Here is a 19047-nt window from a genome sequence, read left to right as displayed (position 1 = left end):
AATATAAAAAAGATTTCCCTTTTTTACTAAGGAATACCTCCACCACTATCTGAAATAGTTCCGTAGTTAGCTATGAGGTTTCAACACTTACTGCTATGGTGCTACTAACCCGTGGGTGTCATTACTACGGCTTCACCATTTTACGGAATATATTTGGAAATATACTATTATGGACGCAAACGGTTTAATATGCTAGAAAGATTTTCGTAAATTGAAATTGTTTAATACTTGTGAGTCCCTTTGTTACTGTTATGGGATTTGGATATGCTGTTAATCATTCATGGTTCTTAAAAATAGAGTAAAAAACACGATTGTTTCAGTGAGAACAAATACTCGTTTACTCTCTTTCTCAGTGACTCTTGCTATGGTGATGAGTTGGGAGCTTTTGGTTGCATTTGCATAATTCATACAAGTCAAAATATATCATTCTATCAGTAAGAAAGAATATTCGTTTACTATCCGTATCGGTGACTCTTCATGGTTCTAACAGTTTAACAAACATGATTTATTGAAAAGGGTTTGTATGAAGTGTATTTTGAATGAACGCTGATCAAGCCCCAGTTTAAACAATGGTAGGGATTAGAGCTTCTCGTTTAATGCGTATGGTTCTTTGCTAACATTTCAATTACTATATTTAATCTTTTAGCGAATTTGTATGAAGTGAGCGCTAATGAGTGATCTTCTTGCTCTGTCTCATCAGCGGTGGATACAGGTGCTGGGCTGTGTTTCTTGATGAATGTGCCTGATCTTAAATATTTATTACAAATGTTTTTTTTAGGGAGTTTATGTGAAGTCGAAGTGAACGAATGCTCCTCAAGTCCTTGCCTTAACAATGGTCGCTGCGGTGATGAGCCTGGAGGGTTTCGTTGCATTTGTATGCCTGGATTTGATGGTTGGTTATTATTTACTATTTTTTAACCTTAAAGTGTGCTAGTCGTATGTTTATAAATAATGAAAAAATTTTATGTTAAACTTCGAAGAATGCAAAGCTTATTGGGATTTAGAGTTCCATTCCTATAAAATATTATTAACCTTAAGTAGGTAACTTAACTTAGATCTTAGATGTAGGTTCTAAAGGGCGGTATGAGTCCTTTTTACAGTAACGTTAATCTAATCATTAAAATAATGCACTAACATATACCAAACATAAACTTTGTTCTGCTTTGTTTTAATATGTTCCTATTTTATTAGTAACATTTCACAGTTAATAGTGTCTAAATATTATACAATACATTTACAGGTTTGAAATAAACATGTTTGTTCAGTAAGACAGATAACATCTACTCGTATGTTCAGTTATAATTCATTAGGATATACCGTGAAAAAGATCCAAGATTTGCACTTTTAAGTAAAAATACTAAACATAAACGGAACATTACGAATTTTCTCTCAGGTTTACGCAATATTGTATTTTTTTTGGGCCAGTTTATTTCTTTCATTTTCGAAAACAGATTAAAATGTGCGGTGTGTAGTGTGTATGTCTTGTGTATTTAAAGTCTTAAGTCGCATAATATATGTTTGATTACTTTAGAATATTTATTATTTCATTCACACCAAATTTTTTTATTGACTTCAAATGTCTCTTGTTTAACATAAGGCAAGGAATATGGTATTTTTCTACCCGCAATGTTTGTTTCAAAGTTTGCTTCATATACAGCTTTGCTTCATATACAGCTTTGCTTCATATTTAAGCTCGTGACACAGTATTGAATCTGTCGTATGCTATTAAGGAATAGTTTTAACACTGAGCTGAAATAACGAATTATCCAGTGGGTAATAATGTTGTTTTATCAACAGGAGAACATTGTGAGATCAATGTAGACGAGTGCCAGTCTGAACCTTGCCACAACAGCGGCACGTGTGTTGACCTGGTCGAGGGATATTCATGTAACTGTTCACCGGGATTCACCGGTAAGTAATTTTCGTCATAGGCAATACGGCTTCTATACCGTATATCTCGATAGAATAAAAATACCATTGGGAGTCATGTTAGGGCATTCTTGCAGACAATGCAAATAAACTTTCCAAATTCGATTAAAATCAGTCAACTAACCCATGAAATAATATATAATTAGGACATAAACTCAGTCGAAGCGATCCCTCATGGTCGACACAATGTCTATAGGCCCACTTGTAGGCGAAACCACATAGAGTATTAACACAGATCACACTACGATTCAAAGGAATCAGTAAGGTAGTAGTTACACGGTAATCTGCATCTGTTCAGGGCAACAGACAATTCCTCACAATCTAACACCGTTTTTGTTTTGAAGATCTAATGGGGTTTCGAGATGATATCCGCACCATGTGTGAGTGAAACTCGCATAATATTTAAAGGGTGAGTACTGAGTTTAAAGAGAAATGTACCAGGTCCAAACAATCCCGTGATGAATCTCTCTCTTATTCACATTTCGGATTGACTGCTGGCGAAAGCAGCGAAGCGACGCTGCGGGTGCCGACTGATCAGGTAATGTCACGTGATGTCAGATGATGTACGAGAGAGAAATATATTAAACCGTCTCGGCCAATGGGAAGCAATCACCTGGTTCTACGTCATCGTACATGCAGAGCAGCGCAACCAATTCATTGAGTATTAGATAAAAAATACAAATACTACAAAAATTAATAAAGATAATAAACTCTTATTTGGTACTAGATAAACAGAACTTTACATATTATACACAAGCTATCTGATACCTTTAAAAATTTTTAATAGGATTATATTCTAAACTGACGTTATGAAGATTTCATTTTTATGATAATTGCAATTTATTATAAAACCGTTTTTTTTATTTTGATTTCTGGGATTTCTAATTGCCCTACAACCTATCAATATTTCCTGGCAAAATATGTTAGAACTCACTCCACTCTCCATAAAGTATTTTAAAATATGATATCTTAAAACAATCAACCAATTGCTATCGTTACGAGATATTCGTTTCGTGCAAAGAGTCTCCTTTGGGCAGAAAATGGTGTCTAACTAACAGGCTCGAATCAGTGTCAGCTGCACATGAAGAGAGAGTGCTGGAAACAATGAAATTAAAAAAATAATGCAATTTGGTATTGCTGTTCCAAATGTATAGCTTATAGTTTTAAAGCCCCACTCACCAGCGCCTTACCAAACGCTGACGGTGCATTTGGCGCGTTGTTTTGACATTTTGGCGTACATATTTCGTAATGATAAGCTTTTGCATAAAAAATACTTTTCTAAATAACAAGTTTCGTTCATGATTGTCTGTGTGGTCCATGCCAAAAAAATGCTACTTACTAAAGTTTCCATACTTGTAGTGTCATCTTTATATAAGATGAAACGTGAATATTTAATAAAAATAAAAATTATTAAAGTAGACTATACAAAGTTGCCGGAAATAAATAGTTATTTAAATCACTGATAATCCAATAAAAATATCATTCAAACATGTGCTTCCGGGTTTAAAATCGAACACAAAGAATAATGGGGATAAGTGTTGAAACGTGTTATGTTACCTGGACGAAAGAGACGATCCAGATAAGGAATCAAGTGTACTCATTGAATTTGGTTCCCGACGCAATGTATTCGTAAACACTTTTAATAATCTTGTATAAATACACTCAGCTTGATTGAAGACCTCATACTTCAAATGTTGCATACTTGTTCTCAGGACTCCTTGGAATATTTGAAATGCATACCTAATAGATTGTTTAATTTAAATTAATAAGCCTACTTCAAATCGTTTCGTTATTTTGCCATCTGCCTGTATTTTTTGTGACAACAATTAACATAACGATCATAGAGACTTTAAACTTGGTATACAGCTGCCTCTTGCTGCAAGAAAGAACTTTATGTGTTTGGGGATTAAAAGGTCATAATTAAAAGGGGAAATACAATATTTTTTCCCATTATTAATACGGTTAATTATGTCGGCAAAGACAAAATTACAGAACACGCTAATTTGTAAACAAACTGATTAAAACCATAGGTCTTTTTATCAAATGCAATAGTAACACGTGATAAAATTACTTTGTTAGATTCGTTGGAAACTCATTGGTTTACGTTTTTTATTAAAAAAGAACATTTCCAACAGTTAGATATTGTTTAACATGTAATATTTTTGATTTTATTTTGGAATTTTGCTTCTGTAAAAGACCTGTTGGGATTTTAAAGTTCCTAAATAGGCACTCGTTTGTACGGGAAACCTACAAAAGGCTTTTGAACTAAATTATATGAAATTTAATCTTTCATCTAACGATGTTCACTATTTTCAGTTGGGAATAAGGTGCTATAAACATGTATTGGGATTATATTACAAATAACATGTACATCAATTTATTTTATAGGCGATTTGGTTCCGGACGCAATGTATTCGTAAACACTTTTAATAATCTTGTATAAATACACTCAGCTTGATTGAAGACCTCATACTTCAAATGTTGTATAATTGTTCTCAGGACTGCTTGGAATATTTGAAATACATACCTAATAGATTGTTTAATGTCGTATAACTGATCATTCACACATACATAATTCTGCGGCCACAGGTCATTGCGTCTATCGTGTACCTGTATGACTTTAATGAAATAGTTATTTTATTGCGATTTAAGTTATATTTCCGAAATATCTTCAATGCTATACAGGTAAAATAAAGTGAATAAAGAAAATTAATAAGATTTGCAATTGTTTCTTACTATAAGCGTCTATTTCTTAATTCTCAGTATGAAAAATGGTAAAGAAACTCTTTTGCTTGTTTAGACATAAAAGTCACAATAAGAATAAAATAGCCTTGTTGTGTCAACAGTTTATTTATTTGTTGCAGGAACCGCCTGTGAAATTGAGATTAATGAATGCTCTTCAAACCCTTGTGAGAACAATGGAACCTGTGTTGATGATACTCCAGGCTACACCTGTATTTGCAGTGCGGGATTTGAAGGTAAGAAATGAAAATGTTCATTCGTTTATTCTGCGACATTGTTATGTTACGATATACGGTATGGCCATGTCACACGACCCAACTGATTTCAACTTTAAATTGGAACTATTGCCTTAATTTTGTAAGTTAAATATTTGGTTTTGAAACTTTTATAAATAGCCAACACTTTCCTGCATAGTGTTCACACTCCTCTATAAGCCGCGCTGTAATTCTGTGAAATTTTGGGCTTAATATAACATTCAAATACTTTTTCATTTATTGAATGGTTTTGAAAGGCATTAATATTTTCCGAATGTAAGACATGAAAATAAATAGTTCTCATGAATGCTCTAATATTAAATGTTTGGAATTGGATTCTCTATTTAAAAATAGTAGGATTTTTTTCACATGCTGATTGTAATACTTTTAAAATTAGGGTTAGTCTCTTACTTAAATTTAATTGTCCATTAAATAATATCTTCTGTCCCAAGATAGCCCAATTGACACTTTGCATACTATTACACTGTATTATGTATTTTTATGTACCACAAACTTCTGTATACAAAAACATTTATAAGTATATCGCTTTATTCCTTAGTTTACAACAATCAGTTGCAATCGTTTAGTTTTATTTGATTTGATAAACTAAAATTTTATTTTAGCTAATTAAACTATGTAAGATAACATATTTTTGGTTCAGTATTATAACTTACATCTGTGGGAAAGTTATTTTTTATTATAAGCTTTATTGAACTTAGAAGTTCCAATTTGAATTTTGCTCTCAAATGCAACTTGGAATTGGATGTCTTATTAATTCATTATTGTAAACACACTTTACGAAAAGATTTTCTTATTAAATTATACATTTTATACAATTTTAATTTCAGTTTTCTATTCGTCAATAATCATAATGTTAATGTTGTTTTATTCGCTTTCATATTTAAAGTTTTTATCCTAACAATACGTAGTAATATGGTAATTATTTTTCTCATAAATCTAGTCGTTTTTTGACAAAAAACCATGAAAATTGGTTTTTGGCTTATAAAATTTAATTTAAAGTTCTACGAAATAGATCAGTGATTTTATGAAAGTATGTTTCGATTGTATAATTCAATATATTCGTAGCTTAGGTCAAAATTTGGATGTATTTTTAGGTGAGCTAAATAATATGATAGCTAAACCATATTTTATAGTATTGACAAAAGTTTGGGTTTTAAGTAACGAATTACCGAAGTACTGAAGTACAATTGGCTTCGTTCAATTTGGTCATTGTAATGATTCATGCTGATCGAACGGGGCTGTGGTGTACGTGTGTTCTGGTTACCAATGTAGCGTTGTAGATATACACACAGACATACAATCGGTACACTGTCTCCAGCTCACCTGTCATGCCGACAACGTTGACTTTGTCCTCCTCGCCTTGTATAGGCTACATGGTGCACCGGTAGGGCAGTATCTCACTGATCTTGAACAGCTGAAAAGAAGCTATGACGGACATCATATTGTTTACACCGGTGATATCAACTTGAATATCAGGACTGAAAGTAATGTGGTTGATTCTTATCTAGGCCTGATGGCCAGCCATGGCCTGAGTTGTCTTGTTAAATAACCGACCAGGATATAAAGCACGAGTGAAACATATATCGATCACTGTTTTGTCAGTGTTAACACAACACAGAGGTTTAGGGCGCTTTATAAAACAGCAGTACAACATTTTGGAATTTCTGATCACTCACTGATCATTCTCACGGTTGAAATTCGACGCATCAGATGTTGCGAGGTCTCTTAGTATCGAGACAACCAAGTTAAACTATGATAAATTAGCTAATAAACTTTGTACGATGAACTGGGGTGACGTGTACGGAGAAAATTCAGTTTCGAGTGCATTTGATATATTTATCGACAAATTACATTTTGCTATAGAGAAGAGTAGTCAAAATATTAACAGACTGGATAAGCAAAAAACTTGCACCATGCAGAAATTAATGACTTTGTAAAGGTATACAAAGGAAACGGAAAATTAATAATTAGTGATAGGCAGGCCTCGAGATATTAACTTAAGGGAGTATTATAGACCATTTAGAAATAAATTAAAATGTATTACAAGGGAAAACAAAGAAATTATTTTTTTAACCAATCCCAGTATTGTGCTGAGAATTCCCGAGGGCAATGGGACATAGTAAATAGATTTATAGGAGAAAAAAGAGAAAATTTTGAAATACTTGAAATAGAAACGGGATCGAACATTCTGAGAGATAAAGGTGATTTAGCCATTGAATTTGACTTCTTTTTAAATGCTCCAGAGGTGGTCCGAAATGCAATTACTAGTGTAATGGCAACAATAATTATGAATTACATTTTCCGACAACTTATTTGACAAGCTCATTCTTTATGCTACCGATAGATGAGCATGAAGTGCTGGAAGTAATATTGAGGCTACAACATAACAAATCGCCTTGCATAGACAGCATCTATTGTTATGTCTTGAAAATAATATCAATACAAATTGTGCAAACTATAAAATATTTATTTAATAAAAGTATATCTGATGGGGAATATCCCGTCCGTTTAAAGACTGCAGTTGTTTTTCCTCTTTTTGTTAAACAAACCAACTACTACAGACCTATATCCTTGTTATCTGTGCTCTCTAAGTTGTTTGAGAAACTAGTAAAGAAACAGGATTTTTCCGGACATTTGCCATCGTTCAGTGAAGCAAATTATCAGTAACACTACGTTTCTAGATTTGCAATCTGATCTCTTCTTTAGGTAAATGACTAACCTAATACATAATTACAAACTAGGTTAAAATAAACAAATCATACCAAAGCGTTGTGGCACGCCTAAGTCAGGAATCACAACCAACATGTTCTTCACTACTCTAAAACATGCACTTTCATGTTTCATGATTGGGCCTTTTCATTATTATTATTGGTTCATGCTAGATGAACTACTTGATACTTGATACTTGTAGTTCCGCAGGAGTTGGCCCAGTAGTGGGCTTCTGCAGGTCAAACCGCCCCAGGGAAGGGCCAGGATTAGTTTAATTTGGTTGGGAGCTTGAAAAATGCATAACAAAATCCTCCAAACTGTAAAAGCAGTTTAGAACCAAAATTTCTTGAGCTCAGTCTTGAATTTTTTTACACGGTTAAATTTTTTAAACGAATAGGCAGAGCTTGAAAAATTGTTCTGCCAGCAAAATTTGGGTTTTCCTCAAAAAGAGTAAGCCTATGATACACAGCAACAGTGTTTCTGTGCCTAGTATTGTATCAGTGTACATCATTACAATGTTCAATATTTTGTAATTTGATGTACACTGCACATTCATAAATGTACATACATGGAACAGTTACAATACTTTAAGCAATAAATAAATGTATACAGTGAGTTTGGGGCGGTACACCCAACATAGCTCTTATTGCCATTTTTTGAAAAGTGAAAATTTGTTTGATGTTTTTTGTTTTCCCTCCCCAGAGGATGATTGAATAGAAAATTTGTGACCCAAAAAGGCAGTGGTAAACGCTTTTTACCAGATCTTGATTGTTCAGCCTCTAAAGACACCTAAAAACAAAAGTCCCTACTTTTTGTGACAAGAGTGGTATCATCCGCAAACATAAAAAGATTTTCTTTTGGGATGTGATTTGAGATATCATTAATATAAATCAAAAAGAGAAAAGGACCCAGAATTGATCCCTGTGGAACTCCATTTAGGATCAATTCTGGCTTTGACTGGACGGATTTGTTTTTGTGCATCATTTCGACTGTATGATACCTGTTTGACAAGTATGAAACAAGCCAGTCCATGGCTAAATTTTGAACGCCCAGGGCCGAAAGTTTACCAATAAGAATGTCGGCATTGATACAGTCAAAGGCTTTTGAGAGATCTGTAAAATATGCCATGATAGTCTCCCCCGCCTCCGCTGCCTCCATGCAAACATTCTCAAAATCAATCAGAGCCAGTTTGGTTGATTTGGATTTTTTGAAACCATACTGTCTTTCCACTAGAAGCTTATTTGCTTCGAGGTGGTCGATCAGCTGGTTACAGATAGTTTTTTCAATGAATGTTGAGACCACTGGTAGGAGTGATATTGGACGATAGTTACACACATCCATAAAATTCTCCCTCTTAAAAAGAGGCTTAACTCTGGCAATTTTGTAGGCATTTCGGAAGGTGCAGCTACTAATTGACTTGTTGACAAGATCCACCAGTGGTCGAGTTATTTCCTCCCGACAGAATTTGAGGGCCTTCATACAAAGGCCATCAATCCCAGAAGAAGACTTTGGACTGAAATTAACAAAGAGTTTCTGTATTGATTTTTCATCAATAAATTTAAAGCTGTCCAACGTGATACTATCTTCAACTTGTGTAAAAACATGACTTACCTGACTGATTTTAACTTGACCCTTAGTTTTGTTTGCAATGTTAATAAAAAATGTATTTAACTGCTCGCTTATTTGAATAGGATTATTTATTTTTCCACTGTCATTTTTTATTTTCATGTTTTCAAATATTTTTCTGGTGTTTCTAAAGTTATTCACTATATTCCAAGATTCTTTTGGTCTGTTGTCTGATTCATTTATCCTATTATTATAATACCAAGCTTTTTCTGGCTTCAATTTCTTCCCTGAACTTTTTTAGAGCTGCTGTGTATCTATTTTATTTTCCTCTTACCTGGTGCTTTTCCACAAGCTATAGCAATCAGTCATTTCATTTTTCAATCTTATTTTATCATTTTTTATCCACTTTATTTTTTTATTTTCTCTATTAATGACTTCTTTTAGTGGACAGGAAATATTGTAGTGATACAAAAAAGTGTCAACAAATGATTCATACTTTTTGATTATATCTGTCTCCCTGTCAAAATCAGTCCAACTTTCCCTTTTTAGTCTGGCTTTTAGTTCTAATAAATTGTGTTGGTCAAGCTTCCTAATAGTCTTTCTGATTTTTTATGGTTAACATCCATTTTTAAAACAATTGCGTGATGGTCAGATATTAATGGTTCAATAACAGTACATTTGCAGCTATCAAGATCAGTGATAAATTATCAATATATGCTGCTGAGTATTCAGTTTCTATATTCTGTTTCTTTACATTAATATTCTCCTTTGGTTTATCATATATGTATGGTGTTTCCACCCAGATAACTCTCTCTGCAATCCCCTTCACCAACGCATCAAGACTAAGGCCCAGCCTCTCATTGCTATCTTCCGTGACACAATTTGTCCCTCCCACCACCAAAAGAAAATCTGAGGTTTCAGCTTTGTTGGCCACCGCCCCTGCTCTGTCAATCTTGGATATAAAAGGATCACGAGGCTTCATCAGATCCTCAATTAAAAAACCTTTCCCCACCTCCGACCTTCTCAGTCTGACCCCACAACCCCCAACATGACATGTCCGACACCATCCTCAGCACGCACCCCCTCACCCCACGCGCATTCCCCCCTTCTCATTTAAGTTATGACTTCTCTTCATCCAGTAAGAAGGGGAAAGTCCTTTAGGCTCCTTACATTCTGCCTCTCATCAAGAACCTCAAAAGAGTTTGAGGTAGCGAGCGCCCCACTCCCTCATTCGCACGACGGCGAACCCCACCGCTACCACGCCCTCTCACAACACTCCAGTCAACATTGCCATCCTTGGCCTCATCCATCGTTAAGTCCATGATCGACACTCTTCTGCTAGCCAACTCATTCTCAGTCTTGTTCACAATTTCCATTAGGTCCTGATTTTTTTATACACAAGATTTCGTTTTGAGCAGTTAAATCCTTAATTTGCTCCTCATACTTGTTTAGAAGTGAGTCAACATTTTTATTACTTAATCTATGGTAATACTCAATACACAGGGGACAAGCCCATTGGTCATTAGCCTTAATGTTATCAAAAATTGTTTTTTTGAGATTGCTTCATGGTTTAGCCGCATGAAACCATTTGCAGCAAATATCACATGCAATGAAGTTTGATTTTTTATCATCTATTGTCTCATCACACTTTCCACATTTTTCAACTATCATTTTGATTTGCTGTCTACTTTGTACAGCAGTGCAAAAATAAAATAAAAGCAGCTACTTATTGAAGCTTAGTCACTACTTACTAAAAGTAAAATGCTATGTCTGGCTGGCCTAGTACATTTGTCATGCATAGCCTAAAACAGTGGTCATGAATAGTCAAAAAAAGAAAGATTCAAGAGTGAGACGTTTCAATTTTAGACGTTTCTTTTGAATGTGATGCAATTTTATTGTTAAACAGTTTTGAGGTTTTCTTGTCCAATTAGGTTTTTAATTTGGAAAAAATGAGCTCCAGGCTAGGTTGATTTGGGTGCCGGTGTTGAGGGACGTGTATGGGTTAATTGTTACCTGGTACATATTTACATAAATAGGAGGGCTGTTTTCGAAGTTTCCGCTGTTGATGGTCGTTCTTGAAGTTTAAGTTGATGTTTTCTATGTTGTACCTTCTACATAATCGAAAACCTTGGCCTAGACGAGTCAGATCGACATAACCTCACTATTTCGGAGACACGTTTTCACGTTTGCAAAAAAAAAAACAATTTTACTAATTCTTTGAAATTATTTGCTCAGATTGAAGAAAACTATTTTAAAAATATTTCGATGCCAAAATATTTGTACAAATTTAAAGTTTCACTGACTAATTGGGATAATACTTGAGAGAAACATTGGCCAGCAACCGGCACACGTCATTGGATTAAAAAAAGGATATCTTAAAACCATATTTTGACTCCGCATTGGTTTATTACAAATATCTGATCCGTTTGATACTTTTGGTTTTCCTTTTAGTTCATTTTTTAGAATTTTCAATCAAAGCGGCCTATTCTCAACTGAATTTTGACTGATTGGTTGGTCTGCCAATTTAATGTATGTTGCCTCTATTAATTTCCTTTTGAATAAATGTGGATCCCGATGAATTATATTGGCTTCTTCCAAATTCATATGATGGTCTTCGGACCAACAGAAGAGATCAGATTGCAGATCTAGAAACGTAGTGTTACTGATTTTGTGTTTCACTGAACGATGGCAAGTGTGCGGAAAAATCCTTTTTCCTTCACAATCCTTCCACATATTCCATAAAATAAACTTCAAACAAAGAATAGTAAAGAAAGGCCTGATGAATTTTTTAATGCAAACTTCTTATCTCATCAAAAATCAGTTTGGCTTTAGACAAAATTTAGTACTGAGGATGCTTTACTTAACTTTTTTGAATGTGTTTATAATAGGTTAAAACAGAGTAAAAAGTGCGCTACAATATTTGTTGATATATCTAAGGCTTTTGACACGATAGGCCATAAAATATTATTAGATAAAATACGGATGGCAGGAGTGCGAAGTTTTCCTCATGAATGGTTAAAAAGTTATTGAAGTGACAGAAAACAATGTGTTAGAATTGGAAAAAACGATTAGCCCCACCGGAACAATAAAACATAGTTTACCACATGGATCCGTTTTGGGGCCGATATTATTTTGGTATATATGAAGTATTTGGAAAATTGAAAAATTGGAAAATGGAAAATTGATTGCTTTTGCAGATGATACAGCATTGACATATGTGGATACAAGTTTATCTATAATATAATGTGTGAACAAATAATAAAAAAGATTGTAACTATTGGTTTAGTAAAAACTGTATGATTCTGAGCAAAAAAAAACCAAATATATGTTTTTTTTTATTTGAATAATATGCAAGAGTTTGAACAAAATATGTATAATACGATATGTCATGTATAAATATTGGAAACTGTAGATGTAGGTATGCAAATTAATAAAGTTGGCAATATAAAATATTTAGCGCTGACTATTGATTTGAACACACAGTGGAAGGAGCATGTTATGAAGCTCAAAGGAGAATTGTACAGAAGTTTGAGATCTCTTTGTCCTTCTAAAGTTTTGTTTAAAATTGATCATGCGTTAGTTGGATCAAGATTGAACTACGGGCTTGCATGTTGGGTACGTGCATATGCCACAACGTTGTATCCTCTCACTATCCTGCAAAGTCCTACCCAACTCCCATAGAACTGAGCATGCGTGGTCTCTTTTTGCTAACCATTCTTCAGTTAAGAAATTTGTACATTTACAAAGTATTAAAGATATTTTATGTAAGAAGTACAAAAAATGAACATAAAGAAAATAGAAAAAGTACTTTATAGAAACTTATTTGTGCAAGATCCAAAATCAACGTTTGAATGTACCACGGGTTTTAACTTAATTTATCTTAGATTAAAACAACAAGGTAATTTTTAGATTTTTCAAAAAGAGTTTAAATTTTTTTATTTACTTGATGTAACGCTGAGGGTTTAAAGAAAACAATAGAATAGTTTTTGTTTCGAGTTAGCATTGTTTCGTAACGTATTCTTCTTTATTTAATGAGGTATATTTATGAGGAAAGTTTCTTATTTTTTCTTCTAATAATTATTATTATTATTTGTTTTTATATATCAGAGGTTGTTTTCTATCAACTTAAAAGTTATTTTGAGTTACATAATGTGTAGTATATTTTCATTAATTAAAAGTTGAAAAATATATGTGTTAAAAGTAAGAAACCTTTTATTTATTTGAAAATAATTTTAGTTTATATAAAATCAGTGTACAACAATAAATTTAAATTTATTTTTACTATTTTTGTAAATACTATGCAATGTATCTAAAAATATGTGTGTGAAATAAATTTCCTTTTGAATTTGAATTTGCTAAAATAATTTTCAAATCTATCTTTAATAGTCGGTAGTCAATAAACAAATTGTTAAAAATGGATACTTAGAATAGTTATGTACTCATAAAGTACTGGGTGCTGAAAGCGAGCTGAGTAATCGTAACAATAAATATTTCTAAAGTTCATTGGAATTGATTTGAAGCATTAAAGCTGAGCACTGCTTACTTCTAGCAGGGAAGTAAATTACATTGAGGCAACTCCGGCTTACTTGTGTCGCTTTTCCTGATTAAACATTGATTGTCAAAGAGTCAGTGTGCCGTAATATTCAGAATTGGACAATTCATGGCTGGTGTTTATTCTGTATGCTGTTGTCTACGTTATATTACAACTGAATATAACCTGATATAACGAACACAAGGTGTTCATTGAATTAATAATAATTTTTTCTGTAATGCAGTGATCACACTAAGTTTAACTTATGATAACTAATATGAACTCCAATAATATAAATAACAGCAATATAAAACTTATACAGTACAAAACTAATAATTTAATGCAATTTGTATTTTATATTTTTATATGTGTGACTGACCAATCGCAATTACGGGAAAACTGTGTTCGCTATTCCAAACTAGTTTATGCTACTTTTACTAATATATTTAGTTTGCCTGGACACAAAAAGTGTAAAAACAGACTTTATTTGCTTATCACTGAACAAAATAAATATATGTTTTGAAATTTGTTCACTACAAATATTACCGTTGATTTATGGACACCACCCTCTCGGTATTGTGCTCTGTCTTTAGGGACTTTGTTCGATTTCTAAAGATCTTTTCACTATTTTATCGTGATGTCTTTGTACCGTTATGTTCATGTTTACACGGAATATCTTAATCTTCAGAAAAAGTTAGTATAGAGGCTTAAGGGTTTGAACTGAAAACCCATCTAAAAAGGTATAAACTAATAACACTTCAGATGATAAAAAAGTTTATAGACGTAGTTCTTACCTTTAAACGCATTTTTATTGGTGAAAATCACCAAAAAATATTTTTTAAATATGAATTAATGGTTTATGATCCTTCCACAAGTTTACACATAATGTACATTAAATCCACTGTTTTTAGCGTTATTCTATAAAAATAACTATTACGGCCATCGTAGTAAAGATCGGTACGTTTACGTAAGGAAATTAGTAAAACATGATATATTAGTCAGAATAGTTAACTATATACTAATATAGTTAACTATATAGGATAGCAAACCAATATATCTAAAAAAGAGAAGAAACGTCTACTTCCCAAGAAAATCTAACGACTCCATTAAAATGGAAAATTTGTTTTTGTAGAAATTCTTTCATGACTCAAGTTCTACAACTATCATGAAATTATTATTTATTGCCTTAATAAATTAATACAGACAGAAGTAAATTTTCAAATTACACTGAAAAGTCTTAAAAAACGCCAAACTAATCTAGGCTGATTTTTATTTTTATTATATAAATACATGTTTTGATATGTGTGAACAGATTCAAACTACATGTAAGGGAATGCGACACAGAGACTAGTTAAGAATAAAGCACATATGTTTAGTATATAAAACAGTATATTAAGATTACTATTACAGAATCAAAATATTAAAACTTATAAGCATAAAGGCTATTATTGTCCGAGAGCATTTACCATTAAATTTACCAAGGTCCAGTACGTTGATTAGCTAGAAGCAACCCTGCTATGACCCAGAAGACACGGTGTAAAGAACTATATAGGAATTCCATATTTTTGAAAATGTCTGTGGTAATCTGTGACAGCACAATTCTGAACTGAGGCCATGTTAAGGTTGAACAAACTGTTGTAACAACAAGGATGGCACGTTTGACAAACCTTTTACTATCTTAGAACCAAACCAGGTATGATAAGTACAGAGACATTCTAGTCACTTTCACGCACTGTGACATGTAATAAAGGTAGTAACCACATTTTTGGGGGACCAAGCCATTCCTAAACCATGACCTCTAACCATCAATCAATCTCAAATCTTTTATTCAAGAATACAATTATAATCAAAAATGAAAAAATATGATGCTAGAAAAGAATTCTAAGGCTCAAAGGTACCGTTCAAGATGAAAGTGGATACTTCTTTTTACCTTGATTTTTTATCATCCAGCCTTAAAACCCAGAAAAGGCAGTTCCCCTTTTCTGGGATACACGGAACAAACTAATCTGCCCAAGGCTTATTCCTGTGTTTACATGTTAGTTTAAACTGCCAATCATGGATACCCGGTATAACTTTTAGGATACACGGTATATTTAAAACGTGTTTTAGTGCAAACAGTATTTAAGTGCACTATTTTTAAACATAGATATCCTTGTCAGGTATGAAGACTAGATTTTTTGCTATAAATGTTAGAAGAGGTAATGGTGATGACGTCGAGACATGACATGTCTGTACCCGGCTCTCCTGGGCTAATGGATGAGTTTAGAGCCAAGATAAGCTGGATGGTCCCTGGACGTCTTAAATGCCACTCAGATAATTATATCAAATCTAGTAGGCAGTGAACAATTGCTACGTAGTAAAAGTGAAAATAAACAACAAAAAAGTTTTATTTATCCTATAATGTGCGACAAATTAAAATAATTAGAGTTATCTGGTCATATCAATGTCTAATTTAAAACATAATTATAAAACGACATCGCGAAAAATAAAATATTGTTCATGTTCCCTCAGAAGTTTTCATAAAACATACTGGAATTGCTCTCAACAACCAAAACAGCACTACTTGGAATTTGGAATGTGTAAAGACCATGGTTGGACCACCGTATATTGTTCTCATACTGACCTAGATGGAAAAGGGTAAGGCAGTATGAAATATACCGAAACGGTAAATAACAAGAGGCGGTGCATCGGAAAGTGTTAAACACTGCCACTTATAACGAGGCACCCTTATATCGATTTCGTATATACTTATTTATACATAGAACATCACATGTCTTTACATAATTTGTTTCCTCTACCAAGTCACCTCATGACCTCAACCAGTCATAACCCAGTTCCCAACTAACGTTTCTCATTGAAAGAAGAATATTCCTAAACTAAATTCAGAAAGAGCATATGTATCGAGAATATAATGGTGCACTTTTTTTTATTTATATATTTTATTTTAACTAAAGACATAATTGAAAAGAAAAACACAATAAGGAGAACAATTATTTGTGATATCTTAAGTAATTGGACAGTCAGTATCTAGTTATTATAAACATCATAGCAATTTTCCATTTAAATAGCCGTATAAGGCCAAAGTACAAAGGTTTACACTTTTGTAGTTGACATCTTTATTTTCAGTAATTTTAATACGAGATCGACAAGGAACGGAATCAAGCCTCTATCTTCGTGTTATTAGTTTCTTTTCAGTCTTCCCTTACATTTTTATTTCGTGGAAGTTTGAATGGCGGTTATTTCGTGATCATATATTAATTTTTCTGTCTATCAAAATAACATTATATTTTCGTAAATAATAATCAAAATACATTAAATAGCTTTAATGGAACCCTTTTTCACTACTATCAGTACAGATAAAATAAGCCACTAATTTACTTTAAATTTGTTTCGAGTTAGGCTAAATCTTTTAATTGACTTATAAATGGATCATATGGCACTGAGATATCATGAGATAAGCTTCCAAAGTGGAAGTTCATCCTGGGCTACTAAATCTTCTGGCCTTCTGACTGCAATACATCCTGGCGAAGTCGTTGCTTGATGTTCTTATGGTGTCAATACCGTTATAGACTCATACCTGACGTTATACACTTTAGCATTGCGTTTGTCAGTCTTGCATACTGGAAGTCAAAGAACTGTTACATTCCTTAGCAACACTACTCTATCACGTATTTCTGTTTTCGTGGATATGCGACATGTTTCGAACAATTTACGCCGGTCTCATGGTGGTATTGGGAATGTGCCAGTTAAGCCGAATATAACTTTGTATTACTTTATTGCGCTACATAGGTTCTCTTGTTTGTATTACTTTTACTGGACAATCTCAAAGGCTTATAAAATAATTACATTAGGGGATTTTAAAATCATTTTGAATACAATTTATTGAATATCATGGATTTGATCCTAAACATCGTAGTCTCATTGATTCTTTTAATTTAAAAGAATAATCAAGGATATTACACATATCACTAATCAATGGTCTACTCTAATGAGACAAATTGTTTTAAAACGCATTTACAAATACAGATATTGTATTCAGAATCCTATTATTGCCGATTCTCGTAGTAGAAAAGACGCGTATTACAATTTGGCACGTATTCTGTCATAAGAAGCATGAAAATTTAAAAACAAAAACTATTCATGATTTGACATCCGTTATATAATTCTTTCACAGTAATATTTTGATAACGTTGCGGCCTATTTGTGGGTAACTTTTATAGTTCAGTAGCAGTAAAAAGACTCAATTACTTTCATACACATCTTCTTAACATAAATTGTATTAATAAACTATATATTGATCAATCATAACAGTGATATAAAATAAAAACAAGATTAATTTTCCTCGAATATATCTTTATATAACAGTGTACATAGATGCGTAACTGTCCATGTATATGCTAAATAATAATGTTTCTGAAAATGTCAACTGATAATATTCTAAAAGTGTTTTGGCGCATGCAGTTCACTGGAATAGGTATGAATTAGGCAAAATAATCATTACTTTCTCAAAATTTTCTCGCCACTTGATATGGATATAGTATATTTTTACCAATGTGGGATTCCATTATTCCATTAATGAAATAGGTTAAATAACCATACATTTAATTTTTTTAATTAGGTGATAAAAAATTTGATTTTACAAGTATTCAGTGAGACTGAGGTGATAGGAGTAATAAATTAACATTATTTCAGTATTAATTGGTAGTATCTGTATTTTAAATGACATTTACTGGTGATGATAAGCTATTAGTATTTTAACTCGTCTTCTGAACATGTCAATGTCTGCAAGCCGTTAGCATGAAAGCAATGGGAGGTAACATCCCTTTCATAATCAATTATATACTTGATTTAATTTGGGGCCAGGATTTATATTACCTTAAATTATTACTACAAAAGTCTGTTTGGATATGGAAGATTCTGCACTGATAAACGTTACTGATGAGTTATATATTTCTAAGAATAAGTTTCAGTGCAATTTGGCTACACTATAGAGTACCCCAGCTATCTGATTCGGTGAATATTATTACGTTTAAAAAACACAGAAGTTTCGTCAAAGAACTGTTTGGTTCTTACCACATGTTACTGACAGGACAAAAGTAGCAAAGTTTTGTGAATTCTTCTAAGAAGATTTCATACAGAGCAGATGTACCACAGTAAGACATTTTTGTATATATTCAGCCAGGTAAGTATACTACGACACGAGTGTCAAAGAAATAATCAGGATCGATTTGGAAATCAAATCATATCTGCAACTGAATTCCCGTATCGATTTTTAAAGTTATATCAATCTAAAAA

At 32.9% G+C, this 19047-nt stretch overlaps 1 protein-coding gene across 3 annotated transcripts in view; it reads left to right on the top strand.

The window, feature by feature from the left end:
• LOC124369085 (latrophilin-like protein LAT-2) overlaps positions 1-19047 on the top strand; it is a 381707-nt gene that overhangs the window by 307122 nt on the left and 55538 nt on the right. For all 3 annotated transcript variants that reach the window (XM_046826807.1, XM_046826804.1, XM_046826808.1), the window contains 3 exons: positions 779-892; positions 1798-1911; positions 4794-4907. In XM_046826807.1, coding sequence (XP_046682763.1) covers positions 779-892; positions 1798-1911; positions 4794-4907 — 342 coding nt within the window. The remainder of the gene's footprint in view (positions 1-778; positions 893-1797; positions 1912-4793; positions 4908-19047) is intronic.

The sequence above is a fragment of the Homalodisca vitripennis genome, chromosome X (genome assembly GCF_021130785.1).
Source record: "Homalodisca vitripennis isolate AUS2020 chromosome X, UT_GWSS_2.1, whole genome shotgun sequence".
Lineage (NCBI taxonomy): Eukaryota > Metazoa > Arthropoda > Insecta > Hemiptera > Cicadellidae > Homalodisca > Homalodisca vitripennis.
Note: the sequence above shows the minus strand (reverse complement) of the source record. Positions and strands in the feature narration are given on the sequence as shown.